The sequence below is a fragment of the Aulonocara stuartgranti genome (genome assembly GCF_965226115.1).
Source record: "Aulonocara stuartgranti genome assembly, chromosome: 6".
Taxonomy (NCBI): Eukaryota; Metazoa; Chordata; class Actinopteri; order Cichliformes; family Cichlidae; genus Aulonocara; species Aulonocara stuartgranti.
In genome coordinates, this window is record NC_138944.1 from 8,352,629 (window position 1) to 8,371,323 (window position 18,695).

General features: G+C 42.6%; 2 protein-coding genes across 4 annotated transcripts; both read right to left on the reverse strand.

The window, feature by feature from the left end:
- Positions 1 to 717: 717 nt before the first annotated feature.
- On the reverse strand, positions 718 to 10,029 carry nfil3-5 (nuclear factor, interleukin 3 regulated, member 5). 2 transcript variants are annotated; one of them, XM_082538012.1, is made up of 2 exons: positions 9,605 to 10,029; positions 718 to 4,677 (listed from the first exon to the last, which is right to left on the reverse strand). In XM_082538012.1, exon 2 carries the CDS (start codon positions 4,122 to 4,124, stop codon positions 2,298 to 2,300), a length of 1,827 nt encoding a protein of 608 aa, XP_082394138.1. In that variant the 5' UTR covers positions 4,125 to 4,677; positions 9,605 to 10,029; the 3' UTR covers positions 718 to 2,297. The 2 variants fall into 2 exon arrangements, with proteins under 2 accessions (XP_082394138.1, XP_082394139.1); XM_082538013.1 differs by lacking the exon at positions 9,605 to 10,029 and adding an exon at positions 7,963 to 8,253.
- A 4,279-nt stretch (positions 10,030 to 14,308) lies between these two features.
- LOC309709098 (uncharacterized protein) lies at positions 14,309 to 16,998 on the reverse strand. 2 transcript variants are annotated; one of them, XM_082537561.1, is made up of 3 exons: positions 16,939 to 16,998; positions 16,424 to 16,807; positions 14,309 to 16,033 (listed from the first exon to the last, which is right to left on the reverse strand). In XM_082537561.1, exon 3 carries the CDS (start codon positions 15,959 to 15,961, stop codon positions 14,750 to 14,752), a length of 1,212 nt encoding a protein of 403 aa, XP_082393687.1. In that variant the 5' UTR covers positions 15,962 to 16,033; positions 16,424 to 16,807; positions 16,939 to 16,998; the 3' UTR covers positions 14,309 to 14,749. The 2 variants fall into 2 exon arrangements, with proteins under 2 accessions (XP_082393687.1, XP_082393686.1); XM_082537560.1 differs by lacking the exon at positions 16,939 to 16,998 and having other exon boundaries at positions 16,424 to 16,931.
- Positions 16,999 to 18,695: the final 1,697 nt, after the last annotated feature.

Genomic DNA, 18,695 nt, shown 5'->3' on the forward strand with positions numbered 1-18,695 from the left:
GCTACTTGCAAGTTTCGTCTTTCCTGTGGCACACATGACGTAAAAACAGCAACCTCCATGTAAATGGGACCAATAAATGGGCAAAAACCTCAAACATTTAGTCCCTAAAACCAAAACCACTGAGCTAAAAAGCTTAAAATGAACTGAGGTTGCAGAACATAAGATATTTCTAGGTATAGCTTTACTAAATCTCTTCAAGACTATTGCCTAGTTTTGGTTAAATGTTACCTCCTATTAGTTGTTGCATACAAACTGTAATTGCACTGACACTGTATTCCTTGTCAGCTTTATTTCCTAACAGGTCTTTAAATGAAATTAATTAAAGCAATAAGTTTGATTTTATTGTTATATTGTTATATTTGATCTGCTGAATAAAATACTCTCTGGGAGCAGGTGTGACTTTGAAAGGTGATATTTTTGGTTTCCATCGCAGTCATGTTTAGTTTGTACCTGTCAGTATAAATATATCACATGAATATTCAGACAGAGATCTGGGTTAGCCAACAGATGCCCTGCTGTACTGATGTGCCACAGTCAGTAAATGTTTGCCAGTCGACAGTATGAAGTGATGACGTGTTGAAGTGGTTCCACACCGAGCTGGCAGACTGGGAAGTGACCATCTGAGTGCTGTGAATCAGCTAGTTGGATTTCTCCTTGTCTGGATAATTTCCTGTCAAATTTCATAAGAACTCCAAAAAAATCCAAAAGAGACGTATATAAATTCAACAACATTTTATTTTTTTTCCCCCCATTTTGAATCTTTCACAATCGAAAATGAGTGTTTTTTTCTAACCATTTGCATATCCACGTGAAGTATAGCATTACATAATCACTTCTGGCCAAGCTTTATTCATTTTTTTTTCTCTTCTGAAAAAGCTTTTCAGCAAAGGTTATACAATAACACAGAGTACAAACGGTAACTGGGGCAAAGGGTAGCATGAATAAATACACAGCACAACCAGAAAGAGTTTAGAGCAAAAATGACACAAGTGAATGACAGAAAAATACACATAACAGCGAAAAGAATAACCGAATACAACAGAAAATAATATTAATAAAACAATAATAAAATAATGACAGCAGTATACAAGAGATAGACAACTTTACATTTATACATAGTGGCCAGAGGCAGGCACCAGGAAGTGAAACAGTTAAACTTGTACATACTTTATGATCTACTGCAGCTACAGTTGCTAAAACTCAGTGCGGAGGTGAGCGGGATCGTTAAGACGCTGCCAACGTGGGGACAAGGAACAACACAATAAAGAGGCACCTTATGAAGAGAGAGAGCAGCTTTGCTGGTTGTGACTGGAGAGCCATTTCACTTACTGGACAGACGATTTTTGTCTTGAAATGAAGACGTATTGATTTCTGTTGGATGGCCGGCAAACAAGGTTCACCTTGTGCTTGCCAACAGGAAAGTGTGACTGCATAGCCTGGACTGATATGCGAGTAACTGGCCTTCGCTTGTTTTGACAACTTTGAGTGTCAAAGAGGTCAGATCCTCTAAATAAGGACCCCGATCTGAACTCAAACTTTTAAAAAAAGAAGGGTACCTCACTTATTTGATTTTTTTTAACAAGTTGTGGCTCATACTTTTAGTAAAAGAGAAACTTTGAGGCGTTTTGTTTTTTTTTTTAAACAAAAAAGGACTGTACAAGGTGTCTCGAAACAACAAACAAGCTGATCGCTTTAAAGTCTACGACTTCCACATCCCAATGCTTTAATTTTTATTGTTTTTGCCACAGTTTTCTTCTTAAAATATATATTCCATATATGCAAATTTATATGTCACAGTAATATACAATCTAAGTGCTTCAATAGTGAAGAGGACTTGTGTGCAGATCGTTCAGAGAATGGAGAGGAAGAAGAGGGACGAGAGGGAGGAAGAATGTAACTCTTTGCCAAAAGGGGAGATGTTAAAGGAAGGATGTGTGTCTTTGGTTAAAGGAATGTTCCCATAATGCCACAATAAACACTGGCCAGCCACTAAGGCAGTTTACAATAATGAATAATTGAATAATGTTTGAATTTTCCATGAGGGAAATATCCCAAACTCCAGCTCTGAAGAGTTTCATTCTGTCACATCCCTCGTTAATCTACCTGGAGGGATAGGCGGGAGGTAGGAGAGAGTACAGGAAGGGGTACAGGTGACACAGTGAAACTTGGTGGTGAAATCACATCCTAACTACATCTCACACTGATCACTGGCTTCTTTTATACCTCGCAAGGTGCCAATGTGAGTGACAGTTCTTTTTTGTCTGTCCACCGCAGACGACAGCTGCTCCTATTTGTCCTTAATCTCGCCTCTTATTGCGCCCACCGCTCCCACCGCTGGATCCCCTTTTACCTCCCTCATTTTTAGCCTCTGGCCTCTCATTCACCTGACACTTGATGTCTTCCACATACTCTGGCTCATTCTCAGCATCTTTGCTCTCCCCGTTGCCATTGCCACTGTGAGGGTTGCTGGACAGAGCTAGGTAAGGATGCTGAGGCAAAGTGGGAGAAGGGGACATCGAGGTCCTGACCAGTCCCTCCACCTGTGCTCTCGATGCCCCATTGGACAGAGCTCTGTACTTGAGGCGGAGCTTGTGGGGAAGGGCAGTGCCTTTGACCTCGGCTTGGCACCAACCACCAATTCCCTCAATCTTCTGGTGGTAGCTGCTGATATCTGAGGAGGATGAGGAGGGGGATTCATCATCTGTGGAGCCCTCCTTATCAGAGCTACGAGGGTCTCCGTCACTTGAACAAGTGTCTTTAGCAGAGGAGTTCTCCTGATAGAAACCATCAGCTTGGGGACCTCCCTCATAGGTGAGCACCGGGGGCTCTTCATCCAGTGTGTTGAGGTAACCATTGTGCTGTATGAAGGAGGACCTCCGCTCCTCGTTGTTGTGGATCAGATCAGGGGCGAAGGGGTTCTGGTGGTTTTTAGTGTGCTGAAGACTGTGGTTGTCATGCTGCTGATTATACCTTTGCTGCAGTTCCTCTATTGACTCAGAGTGACCGTTGGTGTACTCATACTGTGGAGAGTCCAAGGTCTTCGTTCTCTCCAGCTTCTCAGCGACCTCTGTGATGGTCATCGAGCAGTCGGAGAACTTGGAAGTCAGCATGTCCTGACAATGTTGAGGAGCTCTGCTCTGCTGGGACTGCTGCTCCTCAGACCTCTGGCTCTCCATGGGATAACAGCCACTGCTGGAGCGATACAAAATGACGCTCCTTTGAGCTGAGGTGGCCTGAGGAGCGGGGTTGGAGATCTCCATGTGGCACTGCTGCTGTTGCTGTTGATGATGATGCTGGAAGTCCATGACATTTTCAGCCAATGGGGGGCTTTGCTGGTGAGGAGAAACCAGAGCACTGTGGCTGCCATGGTAAGCCCCATTCTGCATTCCATTGGGGATCCCATTAGTGATCCCACTGGGAATCATGTTGTTTTCCAGACCAGCCATCTCCATGCTTGTGGGCTCCTTCTTTATGTTGTAGCTCATGGGTTCAGGGCTGGAAGAGCTGTCAGACATGTCAGACACGGAGCCACGGGGGGAATATTTGGGGAGCGTGGAGTGGCGCTCGCCGAGACTCGACTGTTCAGCTTCTGACGAGTCTGAATTCAGCATCACCTGGGATGCGCTGGAGTAGCCGCTGCTCGAAAGGTATGCGTTACCATTCGGGGTGCCGTTGGTGCTGCTCCCATTGCCGCCAGTGTTTCCATCAGCGGCGCTGTTGGAGATTTGCTGACTTTTCTCCATGTAGGAGGCTGTGCTGATGAGGCCAAAGCGCAACTTGAGCTGAAGGAGCTCCGTCTTGAGACGAACATTCTCCTCATTCAGTGCCATCACTCGGTTTTCCAACACCATGTCATTGAGGCGACGCTTTTCTCTTGAGCGCTTGGCTGCTTCGTTGTTCTTTCTCCGTTTTTCCCAATAGCAAGCATCTTTCTTCTCATCAGAAATGAACTCTCTCTTGCGACGGGAGGTGACGGTAGGCTTGCTACCTTTAGACTGGCGGCTAATGCGTGCCGATCCTTCGGGAGAAGGGGATGGCAGGCTCCCATTGTACGGGGAAAAACTGTCACCCTCCTCGTCATTGTTATTGCTGGTGGATGGGAGGTGTATACTGAGACTTTCCATGTTTTCTTCCCCGCAGGGTGCTAGAGTATCACTCTAGCAAAGGGCAAAGGGGGAGTAGGGAAAAAATGTAAAACTATATGAGCCTTCTGCTTTGTTACTAAGACGTCTGACCTATGTCGCAGGTTCAGCGAAAACTTCTGGATGAGGTATTTGTGCTCCTCGAAACGAAAGCCTCATTGATTTCTGTTACTTAAATTATAATATCAAAATGTTCAAGTGTCTAAATTAGCCAGGAAGATTAAAAAGAGGTGGAACTCCACAAAAACCTCAGACATTGAAGTAGTGTTCTGAGCAAGAAAACTAAAACAAGAAACTGTATTTTGTGCAAACGGTTTTCCAGCTGTCTTGGCAAGTAGTTCAAAGTAGTCTCTGGAGGTTCGTTTGGGGTGACTTTGAGTTTATCAGTGTCTTCCTCGATCTTCAGCAGAGCTGTGATGTCTGTCAGACCCGCTTCTTTCGGTGTCTTACATGGGATGTAGGTCGGTCTGTCTACTTTTGGGTTCTTTAAGGATCCAGCTTCAACGCCGCCGTTAGTCGACCACTAAATGGGTTACTGAAACAGTGACAGAGGAAGGGAGGGGAACAGAAGCAGAGAGGGAGTTAGATTAGCTGTAAAATTACTCCAGTTCATTGTGACATGTATTTACATGCAAGTCAGTTCAGGTTATATGTATTAACTGTAGTACAAAGCTTTACTCTGGGTGCTTTTGGTCTAAGGGTTGAGATCAATACACCGTCTATTCAGTTCAATTCAGCCAGCACAGAAAAAACTATGACATAACCCCCGAGGGTTTAGACAGTGTTTTTCTGTCTTGTCTGTGTTTGACTGACTTCAGAAAGAAAATGAAGCTGGTTGCAGAGTCTGGGTAGCCACACACACACACACACACACACACACACACACACACACACACACACACACACACACACACACACACACACACACACACACACACACACACACACACAGGGCTGAGTCTGGGAATAAACATGTGTATGTGCTCTTGCTGCAGAGCTCTTGTGTAAGACGGAGCTCCATCACATAACTAGAGCCGAGGCAGGCTGACCTGCTGCCAGCTCTGCAGAGACTGACAGATAAAAAGCTAGAGGGGGAAGGATACAAATGTGATCTGCACACTGATTCGGCTTTACCGTAGTTGTAAAATGACAACACAAACTGTGCATTTATGGTTTCTACTTATAGATTTCATTTTCTAAAATATGGGGAAGAGGGCAAAAAGGGGTTTGTCTTTTGCCACAGCTTCTCTGGTAGTTCATCTCACTGACTGAATTTACTCAACACCACAAGCCGCTGAACTTCCTTGTGCGGTGTCAACATCTTATCAACAGGAAGCCTTGCCCACCCGACCTGTCTTGCAAAGTTAAAAACAATGGCAAACGCAGCGCAGGCGGATGTTGACAGTCGTGGTGTGTTATGTAATAACTAGATCTGCCCTTATTTTTCTTTGCCTCACTCACTCCATTGGATTACACAGATGATATGCATTAATTAAGAACACGTCATTACACAGGGCCCTGAAGTCCTTTACAAACATAAAAACATCCTTTTTACGACACACACGCACACACACTGAGCAAATGCAATAATCTAGGTCACTGTGCCTGTGGGCAACAATGGCTCTGGTGTCGCTTTTCATTTGCAATAACGGAATTAAACAGCGCACAAACATGACCTTCTTCTATCATTAGGAGCGCAGGAATCCCCGCTGAATATTCTCTGCTTTGTGACTTGATTACTGCAATTCTACTGATTACGTTTTTATTATGTAGATTTACAGATTTATTATCGCTGCCCGTCCTATTTGAGTCCTTCTGTTAGTAAAAATAAGACGTAGCACAGAATTTAAAAAACAAAACAGAAAGCAGATCCGGTTTTGCTTCGATATTCGCCTTGTGCTCTTTCAGTGCAGTGAAGCCTTAAATGAGACAAAAACCAAAAGAAACAGACTGTTCCTGTTATGTAAACGATGGACCGAAGTCAATGAGAGGAGAACAAAAGCTCTCACGAACAAGACAAGTTCATATCTACCTCTGCTATTGTGTTTTTTTGTTTTCCTATAACAAACCACTCATTTTGTACCGACAAGACAGTGCTGCATAACTATCTAATCTAGTGATCTCTTCTCCCGACCGGTGACTGCATTTCTTCTTCTTCACTGCGAGTCAGTCACCCTGTTACATAATCTCACTTTAAAAAAAAAAAAAAACCCACATTGTGACCTTGGAACAGCTTGAAAGCTGCCCTGAATAACTAACCATTTATTTAATCATGTGTTATGTTGTAACTCAGGGGCAAGGTCTATTGTAGATATGCTGCAGGCTGGTCTTATAATTGAGTTGGCTTTGTCTTGTTGGCTGCTTCTTCTCAAAAAACTTGTGTAAAGCCCCACTGGACCATAAGCGCTTTGAATACGAATAGCAACAGATGTGGAAACACGTAGGATGACCCCTCCCCACCCACCCCTTTCCAATCCTGAAAAATCTTTGTAAAGACATGCAGGAAGAGTGTGTGTGTGTGTGAGGTGGTGGTGCGAGGGTGGTGCGAGACAAAGGAGGGTGGGAAGGAAGCTCACATACGTCTATGTTGTCCCAGTGACCTAGAAACGACGCTAAGCGGTAAACACTCCTCCTGTCTTTGACGGTGCGCCATAAAATAGGTCAGTGGGACTGCAACGAAGGGAGGGCAGGAGAGGGAAAGAGAGTATTAGAGTGCACTCTAAAAATAGAGCAACAGAAAGGTGAGGGAGTGAGACGCAGAAGCAGAGAGAGATTTCTTTTTTTTTTTCTAAAGGAGGGGGGGGGGGACATAAGAGGAATTTTACAGAATCTGCAGCGGGAGCAAAAAAAAAAAGAGACCCACTTGAATACGTCATGTGCCTAAAAATCATATTACGAAAGCCTCGGTGATTTTCACGCAACATTAATTCCTGTCCACTCCAGAAACGTTGCTACGCCTTTTGCTGCACACAACAATAAGAATCGGCAGCAAAATTGATAGTGAGCGATACAGCACTGACGTCAGAGCACACACCCATCTCTGCAGCCAAATTCACATATAACAGGTTCTCTCTTAGGACTGCAAGGGGAGGGGCTGCTGTTGTTGCTCGTAGTGTACGTGCTCTGAATTTCTCTTGCTACAGAGAAAAGCTTGTGTAATACATGCGTAATACACAGAAGCAGGAGCTACAGGTTAAAGTCTCTGAATGTCTTCCAATCTCTCTTACCCAAGACTAATGCTAGAAAATAAAGGGATACTCAGCGTGGTATAATCTAACTGGCTTTTTCTGCAGAAGCTAATTTCCCCATTAAGAAGAATTATTCACTCCAGCTACTGTACGGATTGTTTCCGTGTTTTTCACTGAGACACAACTTTGAAGTAGTTCCCAGACACTTGCCGCTCCAGGAAGAATGCTTCACCTCTGACCCCTCTGAGGCAAGCGTGAGTAAAACACATGCCGTCCTCTTCCTCTCCCCCATCTTTTAAATGATCCAACACCACACACGTGGAGGGGCCCCAGCTAGGAACCATTTTGCCCTGCGGCTTTGTGTTAAACAAAACTAAGAGACGGGAATCCAGACATTCCAGGTCAGCTACGGGGACATATATACGACTACGTGTCATTTAGCAAGTACCCAAAGTAACAAGTGACTAAATGAAACTTTGAACTGTGGGCTAAAGACAACAAATTATTCTCGATTCACTTATCTGTGAAAATTCTTTATTCATATGCATTTTAATAGCCTTTCAAGAGCCTTTTTTCTTTTTAGTCAAATCTGATTTGCATTAAAGTATGTGTCAAAAGTTTTTGTTACTTACATTCACCAGATAAGTGTGGTGCAGATTTGCAAAGTAAAAAAATAAAAGTTGCCAAAACCATGGAAATAGCTGAACTTAGATAAGTCTTCTGCCATCTGTGTTCCTGTATTCCTCAGAGCAACAGACAGAGCAGCCAAAGTAGTCCACCGCTTGCCCTGTTAAACCTCATGTCTCCTCACCCAGATACAAGTCTGACCTATATTCAGAAAGCTGGTCGGGACAGAGAGCAGTGGCTCTGAAACCAGACCAGCTGGCAGTAGGTGGACTAACCAAAACTGTGCCTGCTTTTGCCAGACAGGGGTTTCCACACATTGCATCACATCCTGAATGCTCACTTGTTATTCTAACTTTACAAACGGTCTCCCTAAGCCCTCACTGGAATCTTGTTTGAGACACAAAAATAAAAGAAAACAGTGTTATATCTGGTTCAGCCTTCTGCTTTTTCTGCTCGGTGCTTCCTTTGTGGTGGAGAAAAAAGAAAAAAGACTAAGCAAGTTAAAAATAGCTCGCAGACACTGAGTAGCTGGGTTACATCACTGATAGCAGCTTTTCTGGCTAAATGCCTTCTTTAGATACAAGAATTTTGTTGTTAATGTAGATATAAATGACAGGGGAAAAGTGCAGGGTGGGAACGAGAATCAATTACAAAGCGTCTCTGTCCCAGGAGGGAGCTGCTATTTATTGCTTTTCCCTGCTGTGTGCTGGTTATGTCATAGCCTCCAACTCCCTCAAAGCAAAGCTCTGTGCTTTACTTAACGCACCTTATGAGTAAAAAAAAAAAAAAAAAATCGCCCAGTGGCCCACTTTGAATAGAAATCAGACATTTCCCCCTTTGCATGTGACCATTTATTTAATAAATCCCCAAAACCCAACCAAGTAATCTTTCTCAACGGAGAAAAAGCCCTAACATATGTTTACACACACCCTATCTGCAAATCATTTGTCCAAAACTCGTTTAAAAAATATGATTTTTTTTCCTTTTATCATTTACTCTGACATGAGATTCCCACAGATGTCTGTGATAGACCTTCAAATTAATTCATAACCTCAAAACAGCCATGCGTTAATCCCAGCCTTTGCATTAGCTGGGCTGCCAATATCTGGGTAACTGAACTGATCCAATGACCTACATAAAAATATCATGCCAATATGCCACGTGCAGGAGCTAATACGGTGTATTGACCGCACAGCACAGTCCGAGCCGAGAAGCAGCAGCCCCGTGCTCCCTGGAAAACACCACCATGAGAGGAAATTACATCGCTTTGACATTGACCTCATAGTGTGCGGCGATACGGCCAACCACGTTTTTACCAAGCGGACTCGGTGTTTCGTAAAAGCATCAAAGAAACAAAAAAGGCAACAAAACGCCAACTGAAGTATCACACTTGCCCGGTGAGCTGCGTGTTTTACGTGACACAAAAAGAGCCGCATACGGCTGAAAGTCACGGAGGGACGCGGGATCTGCCGGCGCAGCCGAGAGTCGCCATGTGAACAATAACCGGCCATGAGCATCACGTCCTCGCCTCAAAACACACTCACACACACCCAGAGACGTATCTACCCGCACAGAATGATTAAAAAAAACATGCAAATAGGCAGATAGAAACAGCACACGGCAGCCAGCCGCTCAGTTATAACCTACCTTTCCACGCAGGAGAGGGACGAAAACATTCAGGCTTCCCCGACACAAAAGCTGTCTCGCTCCCGTTTCCTCCTTCCCGTGTCCCTTTAGAAGAAACCTCCCGACTGAGAAAAAAAAACTTTCTTCTCCTTTTCCTGTCGCTGCTCGGGTCAGCTGTCGTTGAGTCAGTGGGTCGGCTGGATGTCCTTTCTGTCTTTTGGCTCGGACTGCCCGTGTGTTGTGCGCTGCAGGACACTTTGCTCCAGTTTCTCCGGTTCCCTTTCTAGAAATATGTGTTAGTAGGTCAGCAGTTGCATAACAGCTCTTAGGCTGCCTAGTCACGTTTCTGTCCACTGTCTCTCCGCGCGAGACTCTCTCTCTCTCACCCCCCTCTCTGTGTGTGTTATTAGCCCCTCTCTTTTTGTTCTCCTGCCCGCCCCTTAATCTCCGGGTTCTTCCTTACTCCACGTTGTAATGTCATCTCATTTACAAGATTTTCTAACGAGGCCACGAATGCCTTTAAACAGACGCCATGGCCCAACAACAGCACGACCTGTTAATCATCAGAAACACCCGTATAAATAAACGAATGACACCAAGGAAACGAAAGAAGAGGGAGGAAAACACACTCATTGTTAACTGACAATATATAGGATGAAGCGTATTACACATACTGGGAAACAAAAGTTTCATAAAAATCATAATAATAACTGATGTTTGTTTACCACTCTGGCTTGTTTATTTATTTGTTTATTATTAATATTAATTTGATCCAAAACTATTTCTCACAAAATAAGAGCACATTGGGTGCTTTAGTAAGTACGTTCACTTAAAGAAGTAAAAATCAGTTTTCACGTGCTTTTCTTGTGATACAAAATTAAATTTTAGGGCTAACCTGGACTTCATGGTATGGCAAAGGAAATACTGTACACTAGTGTTTTTTTCTTGGTGTTTTTTCAATTATTTACAGAGGAAGACTTTGGATTTTGTCACTGATTGCCTGCAAATATGGGAGTTTGAACTCAATTCCAACACGTTGTCCTATTACTACTACACTATTACATTTAGGTATATACTAATATTCTTTGTGGAGTATGAAATATGAGTGAAAGTAACAACTTTACTATTTTCTTTTTTATTCATCTTTCTTTATCTATCCTCCCAAATTTTTATATATGTTCTAATTTAATTTTAATTTTATTGAGTGACTGTGTCTTCTTGTTCACTGAGAGAGCTCCACCTCTACAATGACAGATAAGATTCTGATTCTGATTCTGATTCCTTCCTTCCTTCCTTCCTTCCTTCCTTCCTTCCTTCCTTCCTTCCTTCCTTCCTTCCTTCCTTCCTTCCTTCCTTCACTGTGGAACCATAGGCCGGTGAGTTTAAATCCAGGCCTGTAATTATTTCCCTCTTCTACCTGCACATTCTCCCTATAATTTAAACCCACATAAATGCATGTTCCGTTTTTAAGCATATATGCAACAGATTTTTGCATAAAGGCTATTAATATGAAAATTCAATGCTTAGATAGCAGTTACAATACCAGGGTGAATGAGTCTGTGTGTATGTGTTAGATATTAGGGGTCATTTGTATCTGGGTATGCATGGAGGGGCAGTTTGTTAACCCTAATCTTAACCCTTCAATCCAACCATATTTTATACTGTTTTACACATTGAGGTGTTAGTTTTATTGTGATAAAACCTGCGGTAATTTTTCAAATTATTATTATTTTAAAGGGACCATTCAACCCTGCAGCACTGTTATTCATGCTGCTTTTTTCTTTGATGTAAGCATTTTTATGATACAATATACCTGGATGGCTTATGCTGCACAAATGGATGTGACAAACATAAAAATGAGAAATTTGGAAAAATGTAACATCAGTTTGTCCTGAAAAGACACTGAGTTTAATGTAGAATCTGCTTTGTTTCTAACTGGAAGCACTGACTTTAGCATTAATATACATTTCTCCTGGATGTAGTAGTAATTGATTTTTACTTTTTTAAAGCTTTACATAAATTCTATATTCATTAAGCTTTTGATTGCATTATATTTGATCATTGCACTAAGATTTTTGGAATAATTACTGTTATTGCAAAACCCTAAAGTGAAATAATCTCACTACTCATGGCAGTAAGGCAGAATTTTATTCTCACAGACTAAAAATGATCATAAATTTGTTTTGTCTGCATTTTTATTTCTCTATACAGGAAGTGGAATCTGCATAGGAGCTTTTTCTATTATCCCACAAAACCCGTTGTTCTCATCCTCACCATTTTTCATCTACCGTTACGTCAGCCCTGCTTTGTATCAGACACACAGCCACTTCCAAGCCACTTTCACACTCGTGTCCCTTCCCCCTGCTTTATCTGAATCCACACATGTACACCAGTTACACACACACGCACACACATCATCACCACCACCACCATTACCATGCAGGGGAAACAGCGGCCTTGAACTTGTCTGGCTCCTCCCCCTCCCACCACCAGTCCTCATTTAGAACCACCAACCCCCAACACACTCCTCCATTTCTCTAGCTGCCTCTGCATGCAGGCATTCCCCTGGCAACTGTGGTGTGGTGGTGTCTGCCTAGCAACCCTTCTACTCCATCTTATATGGCTTATGGTATGGGTGGAGTGGTGGTGGTGGGGGGGCGGTAGCAGTCTAATCACAGACAAAAGATCTCATAAGTATGTTGCGGTTTTGTTGGGGAGAAAGCGAGAGAAGCGGGACCTAAAGGATGGGTCTCTGCAGCTGCACAGGTCTGCAGAGAGATAACCTCATATTTCAGCTTTAAGCCACAGTTTTTGAGGTCAATATGACTGTTATTAGTGCTGTTACTGTTTGGTTTGGTCCTTACTCAATCACAACTACACACCACTTACCAATTTTTGCTGGTCTATTGTTGTCTTAATTATGATCTCTTTAAAATCATATTTCTTAAATTGATTTATCTCTTGAATCCAATTTACTATTTTTGTTTTTTGGTTGTTTTGGGGGAGACAAGTCATATGCCACACCTCCCTTCCCTCACGTTAATCATTTCTATGTATTTATTCACTTATGTCTGTTTTCTAAATGATTTTGTGACTGTAAACCCGATTATAGCTCATGCTTTGTGCAGCTCATTGTGTTTCCACCTGAAATGAAATGTGCTTTTAAAAAATGAGCAAGCAAATTTGTTTTGTTCAGTTTGTTTTCATTTTGTTTTCTTGCCTCATACTCGCACTGTGCTTTGTGGGGTGAAAGAAGTCAGTAAACAATGCTTTGCAAATCTTGTTGTTGTGCGTGTGCAGCATGTGTTACTGTAGTAAGCACAAAGGAGTAACACTGCTGTGAATGAATGGAATGACTGAATGAAAGTCATACAGCATGCTGCTAAAGACACTTGGCGCCACCTGGTGCTGGTAAAAAACAAACTAAAAGTGAAAATGGATTTTTCCAAGAATACAGAATTATGCCATTCAGTCATCTTCTGAGACAAAATGCAATCATTCATTTTATCTACAACTGCTTTCTGGCTCTGTGCTGTTCTCAGAGTGTGTTTTACTATTACATTTCATATGTCTGCGAGCTCATTTCTATTGTTTTCTTGTGTTACTAATGTATTCTGAACCTATATCCTTCACTTCCATGTGGGTCGTTCAGTCTCCACCGCAGCTGCTTCGAGGCTAAAAATAGCTTTTCTGCTGCTGACGTGATAGATGACTCATGCAGTGTCACACCGCTCTCCCTGCATTCACCCCTCTCTCCCCAGCTCTGTCCCACACACTCCACTGTCCATTTTTTTCAGTATCCTTAACTCAGTGCAAATGGATCAACAGTGAGGTGGTGTTTACAGTTTTAAAGTATTTGTTGAAGGAGGAAAGGCCATAAACAAAACTGAAATGATATTAGTTTATGGAAAGAAGAAAACTTTGGTTGTTACACCCCTCTGCAGCCCCTAATCTCTTTGCATTGGCAATGCAAGCGTCTTCAGCTGCAGCTAATTGACTACACCTAGTCAGGTGTGGATAAAGGTATACCTGAGGCAGGCTTTCATGGAGCCTCACTAGTCTTTGTCTTAGTGGTACTAGCTTTTTAGCTAACTTGTTATGTTATTTAAAATAAAACCTTGTCTCTGTGAAATTCTGGTGTTAGCCTCCATATTTATGTTGCAGCTTTTGAGCCGGATTGCAACATTCAAAGTCTGGCACAGTGAACCCTACACAGGTCCAGTGCCACACCATAGCTCCTGTTGTGCCCAGCATTAGTGCCAGATGTGGCTTAAAAATCATTTTCTTAAAAATATCTGTCATTCAGAAAAATGCAACACAGTCATTCACTGTTAAACTATGATCAGTCTAAATTTATTTGGAGTTTTCAGTGTTTGTGATTGTGCATATGCAGGCCGATAGGTTGTCCAAACAACATTTAAGTTGACTGTCTAAGGTAGCCAAAGATAAAGATGATTAAATATCAATTAAAGACAATTAAACTATTAAATACCTTCAAATAAACCCTTAAAAACCCCTTTAAGGTGTGTTGAGGGTTAAGCCTTGGTTTTAGTATTAAAAGCCAACTTTTAGGTTAGGATTAATGTAAGAATTTGACACTTATTTGTGATGATTATTAAACAGATGGGGATGTGTGTGAGTGCAAAACCAAATGCAGATTGTTTGTGATTTTAAATTGTAGTAAAAAAAATTGCAATTTCTTATCATGAAAAATGCTCACAGTGGTTTACATAAAGCAGGATTTTATTTCCACACAGTTGAGTGCACTCACAGTTTTGAAAAGTAACATCGAGGTTACGATAGTGAATGGCACAAAAACCACAGTACACTCCAAAACGTCATAACAGCTCAATTTTACACACAAAATAAGTGCCAGGTGTCTCGAAATATGACAAGATTGAAGATGAGGTTGAATCTGATGAGAAAGAGGTTTTTGCAGATGATGGACACATTCTTGTGTTTCAGTCCAGTACATACAGTGTTGCGTATACGTGATGACTTTCCTTAATTCTGCTCCTGCTGTATTGTTCATCACTGGAGCAAACAGGCCACTAAAAAATGTCATGCCATTTCAGAGGTAGCTGCTTATGCTCATCCCACTCTGGGAAAATGAGTTTGATTATTTGGGGAAATATGGTGTGGATCTGACCGTCCCCTCATCTGGTTTTAGGCCATCTTAGGAAGCAGCTGTTGAGACAGGAGCTTCTTGAGCTGAGCCACTTCCTGGGACAAACTGCTGATCTGCGACCTGAGGCTGTTGTCCTCTGCTGGATATCTGTGGTCGCTTGAATTCTGCGGAAAAGATGAGTTATTATATCCTGAAGGTGAACCCTGATACTGCACACCCCAGGCATCCTCTCTAGACCAAGAAGCCTGGCTCTCCACCTGGCCGTCCCACCCTACTTGCTGGTGGTTTCTCATTTGGATGTTTGGTCCCACCATGGCTATAGGCAGGCCACTATTCCTGCTGTCAGGTGATGCAGAAATTTCCCCTCCGTTGCTGCCTCCCCCAGGGCTTTTAAAACGAAGCTTGTGTGGAAGACTCCTCAAACCCTCCGATGAGTCTTGCCTGCTTAAATACTGACTCTCACAGCACTGCTGCTCCTCCGTCACATCCCTCGGAGAAGGCCTGCCACTCTCACCCAGTGTGTCATCAAAAAACACAGGGCTACCCACGTTTGAGCCACATGAGGTCACAACCCCAGTCTCCTGCGATCCACTATGACTCAACTCAGCTGTTCTTGCACCATAGATGGCGCCCTGCTGCGGAGCCTGAGAGAGGATCTGGTGAGTGTTGGCACTGGCCTGTGTGCCGACATATGGGGAGCCATCAGTGTGAGCCTGGTAGTGATTTGTTGATCTGGGGGTGGGATGAGGACAGAAGGGCGCAGTCAACGGTAGGATGGACACATTAGAGGGGTCCTTAACAAGCCCAAAGCGAAACTTGAGGGCCAACAGCTCGGCCCTGAGGCGGGCGTTCTCCTCCAGCAGACCCATCACCCGCCTCTCCAGCACCATGTCATTGACTCTCCGCTTTTCTCTGGAGCGTCTAGCTGCCTCGTTGTTTTTTTTCCTCTTGTCCCAGTAGCCATCATCTTTTTTCTCATTAGGGATGAACTCCCGTTTGCGACGTGCATTATTACCGCTGTCTTCGTCACAGCTGTTGCCAGCCATGGCTTCAGCGTTGTTAAAGCTGTCTTTGCGTTTGAAGGCAAACGTGTGACCCAGGAGGCTTCGGGCCAGCTGACTCGTGGAGGTCAGGATGGAAACAGCCTCCTCGGTGAAGGAGCCGGTTTCCCCCTGAGGCCTGGACCCCACAACCAGCAGAGAGGGCACCGACAGATCCTGGATGACGCCTCCCACAGTCTGACCCGTCATGTTCACTCACTCCTGACTGCAAGGAGCTGTAGGGCTGGCAGCTCCCGGTGAAATATGCTGTAATGGCTCCACCTAGAGGAGAAAAAAAAATCCACGTGGTGAGATGAAAATTTGTAATGTTGTAAAATTTAAACCGATTGTCAAATTAATGTTAGCAGGAAAATATTTTTAAATACAAGATTTAAAGGGAAAAGCTTTCAAAATGAATAATTACAAACATAAAAGCTGGATGAATCTTCCTTCACTTAAACTTAGAAATACCAGATGTCTTATTTGATTCTGTCCAAAATTATACATGAAAACTTTGATTTACTGGCATCAAATGGCCATAAATGTGTAATGGGTCATTTAGTTCTTCATGTTTACCCCACACAGAATAATAAAATATAGCACACGTATCTTAACAGGATAAAATAATGACTGTAAAGGTTACTTTAAAAGCCGCAAATGTATATTACTTACAAATCAAGCAGCTGCAAACTGATAAAAACCTTCTGGCTCGGAGAGGAGACTGCAAATCTCTGCCGGTCATTCAGACGTTTCCGCTCCTCAACACACCGCATCTCCCTGCCGTTCCTTCCCCCGCTCACTGGTTCAGCCGGGGTCGGAACCTCACCCCGGGTAACACACTCCTCCTCCTCCTCCTCGTTCTCTTCACCCTCCTCCTCCTCCTAACGGGAAGCCAGCCGAGTCAAAACAGACAGGCAGGGGGGAAAATGAGTGATGGGCTTGTTAAATTTATACTTCCACGGCAGCTGTGATCTGCGGCGCTTTTAACTCTCGTGTGACGTGTCTGCCTGACACGCAGAGATGGGACTCCGATCATAACTGACATATCTGAGGTTACTAGAGGACAAAAAAGGAGGACAAATTAGCGTCATCATCAGAAACACATTTACGATGATGTACGGCCTTAATAAGACAGAAGCTCTACGTTTAAGCTTTAAGTACTTCAATTATAGTTTAATTTATCTCACCGAGTAACATTGAGGGGGCGTGGTTAATGGCTTGTACTGCAACCAGCCACCAGGGGGCGAATAAGATTTTTGGCTTTATGTTTGAACAGAAATAAGATGAAATGTCGAAATGTTTTTAAAGTATAAGTAAAACTTCTCATATTCAATTAAAATACGTTTGGTTCTGATAAGTTTCATCATGATTATTGATAAAAGAGTTTGAGACAGTTTGGAGTTTCTTTTTATGGGCTTAATTTTTGTAAAGTACCTTTCTGTAAGTATCAAGTTGATCACCATGGGTCACTTGACATCGTCGAACATTTTGATTTTAGGCATGAAATATGCATTTGGATTAATAATGTGTAATGATGTCCTTCCTTTTACTCACAGACTGTATATAAAATATCGATGTAGTTTCCGGGCCTGAAAAGTGGCAGACATACCTTAAATTAGAATTTTCTTCTCCTCCCAGGAGGGTCCAGTTGTTCAGAAGTTTACCAGAATTTATCAGACATATTTTTTTTATTAAACTTCAGCAGATACAGCAGTAAATCCCACACCATTCTTTTTCATTCTTTTTTCCTCATATTTTTGGTCCCCTCAAACCTCCAACTAAACAAGGTAAATGGCTTCCCCTATGGGACCCTGGTTTTGCTGAAGACTCCTTCCTGTTTAAAAGGCGTTCTCCTTTCCCACTCTTGCCAGGTGCTTTGTCATAGGGGACTGACTGAACTTTGATGTTTTCTTTCTAAAAGTGTCTTTAACCTACTAAAGCAATATTTAGATAACTGTTGTTAAGAACTGGCACTATTTAAATTTATGAATCAATCACAGTCAGCAGGATTCTTCTAACAGATTAAAATGATACACTCCAACAGCTTTGACCTTTGGAGGCACACAACATCTAAAAGTGTCCTGTTCAAGCAGCAGATCCTTTAAGTCCTGTAACCAGTGGCCGACATACTATACATAGATGTTTGATCTGATTGAACCGAGGTCTGTGGTTTCTCTTTGGCATGTTTAGACCATGCTTACCGGTAATCAATTTTGCAATGTCACATTGTCCTGCTGAAAGAGACCACTGGGAATAATGTCACTATGAAGGTCTTACAAAACCATGTTAAAGAAATTTCACCAATTAGAGAGGGCACCAAAAAGCTGAAGACCAATTTAAATGTGTAAACATGGGGGGGGGATTATTAGCAGACAAATAGGAAGCATAACAAACGCAGGACAGAAAGAAAGAGAAACCTTCAAAATAAATCAGGAGATAACCAAAGGCGACTGAACAAGCACAAGATAAGGAAACACACTGAACATGTAGAGAAGAAGACTTACAGTAAACATTACGACAAAGACTAAGGAACACTGGATGATACACAGCGGCACAGAGAGAAGAGCAGATAGGGAAACACTGAGGGAACTTTAACTGCTACCAACAGAAACCAAAACATGAACCAAAACATGGGATACAAAACTGAAACTCATTACTGGAACAACCACATACTAAAACAGGAATTAAAGACTCAAAGATGTCACTAGAAACAAAACTTGCATTTTACCAGAGTAAAGAAATCAAAATAGAAACCCAGAAATCCAGCAACCACAAAAAATGAAAATTTCAAACACTTGGAGTGACAAAACACCACAGAAGCCCAACTCAAACATATTAACCAAGAATTAAAAAAAAATAAAACAGTAAAAACCTGAGGCCAGTGACCTTGTCATCATATTACCATAAGCTTGTTCTCGTCACATAACACTTCCTGTTTCTACTA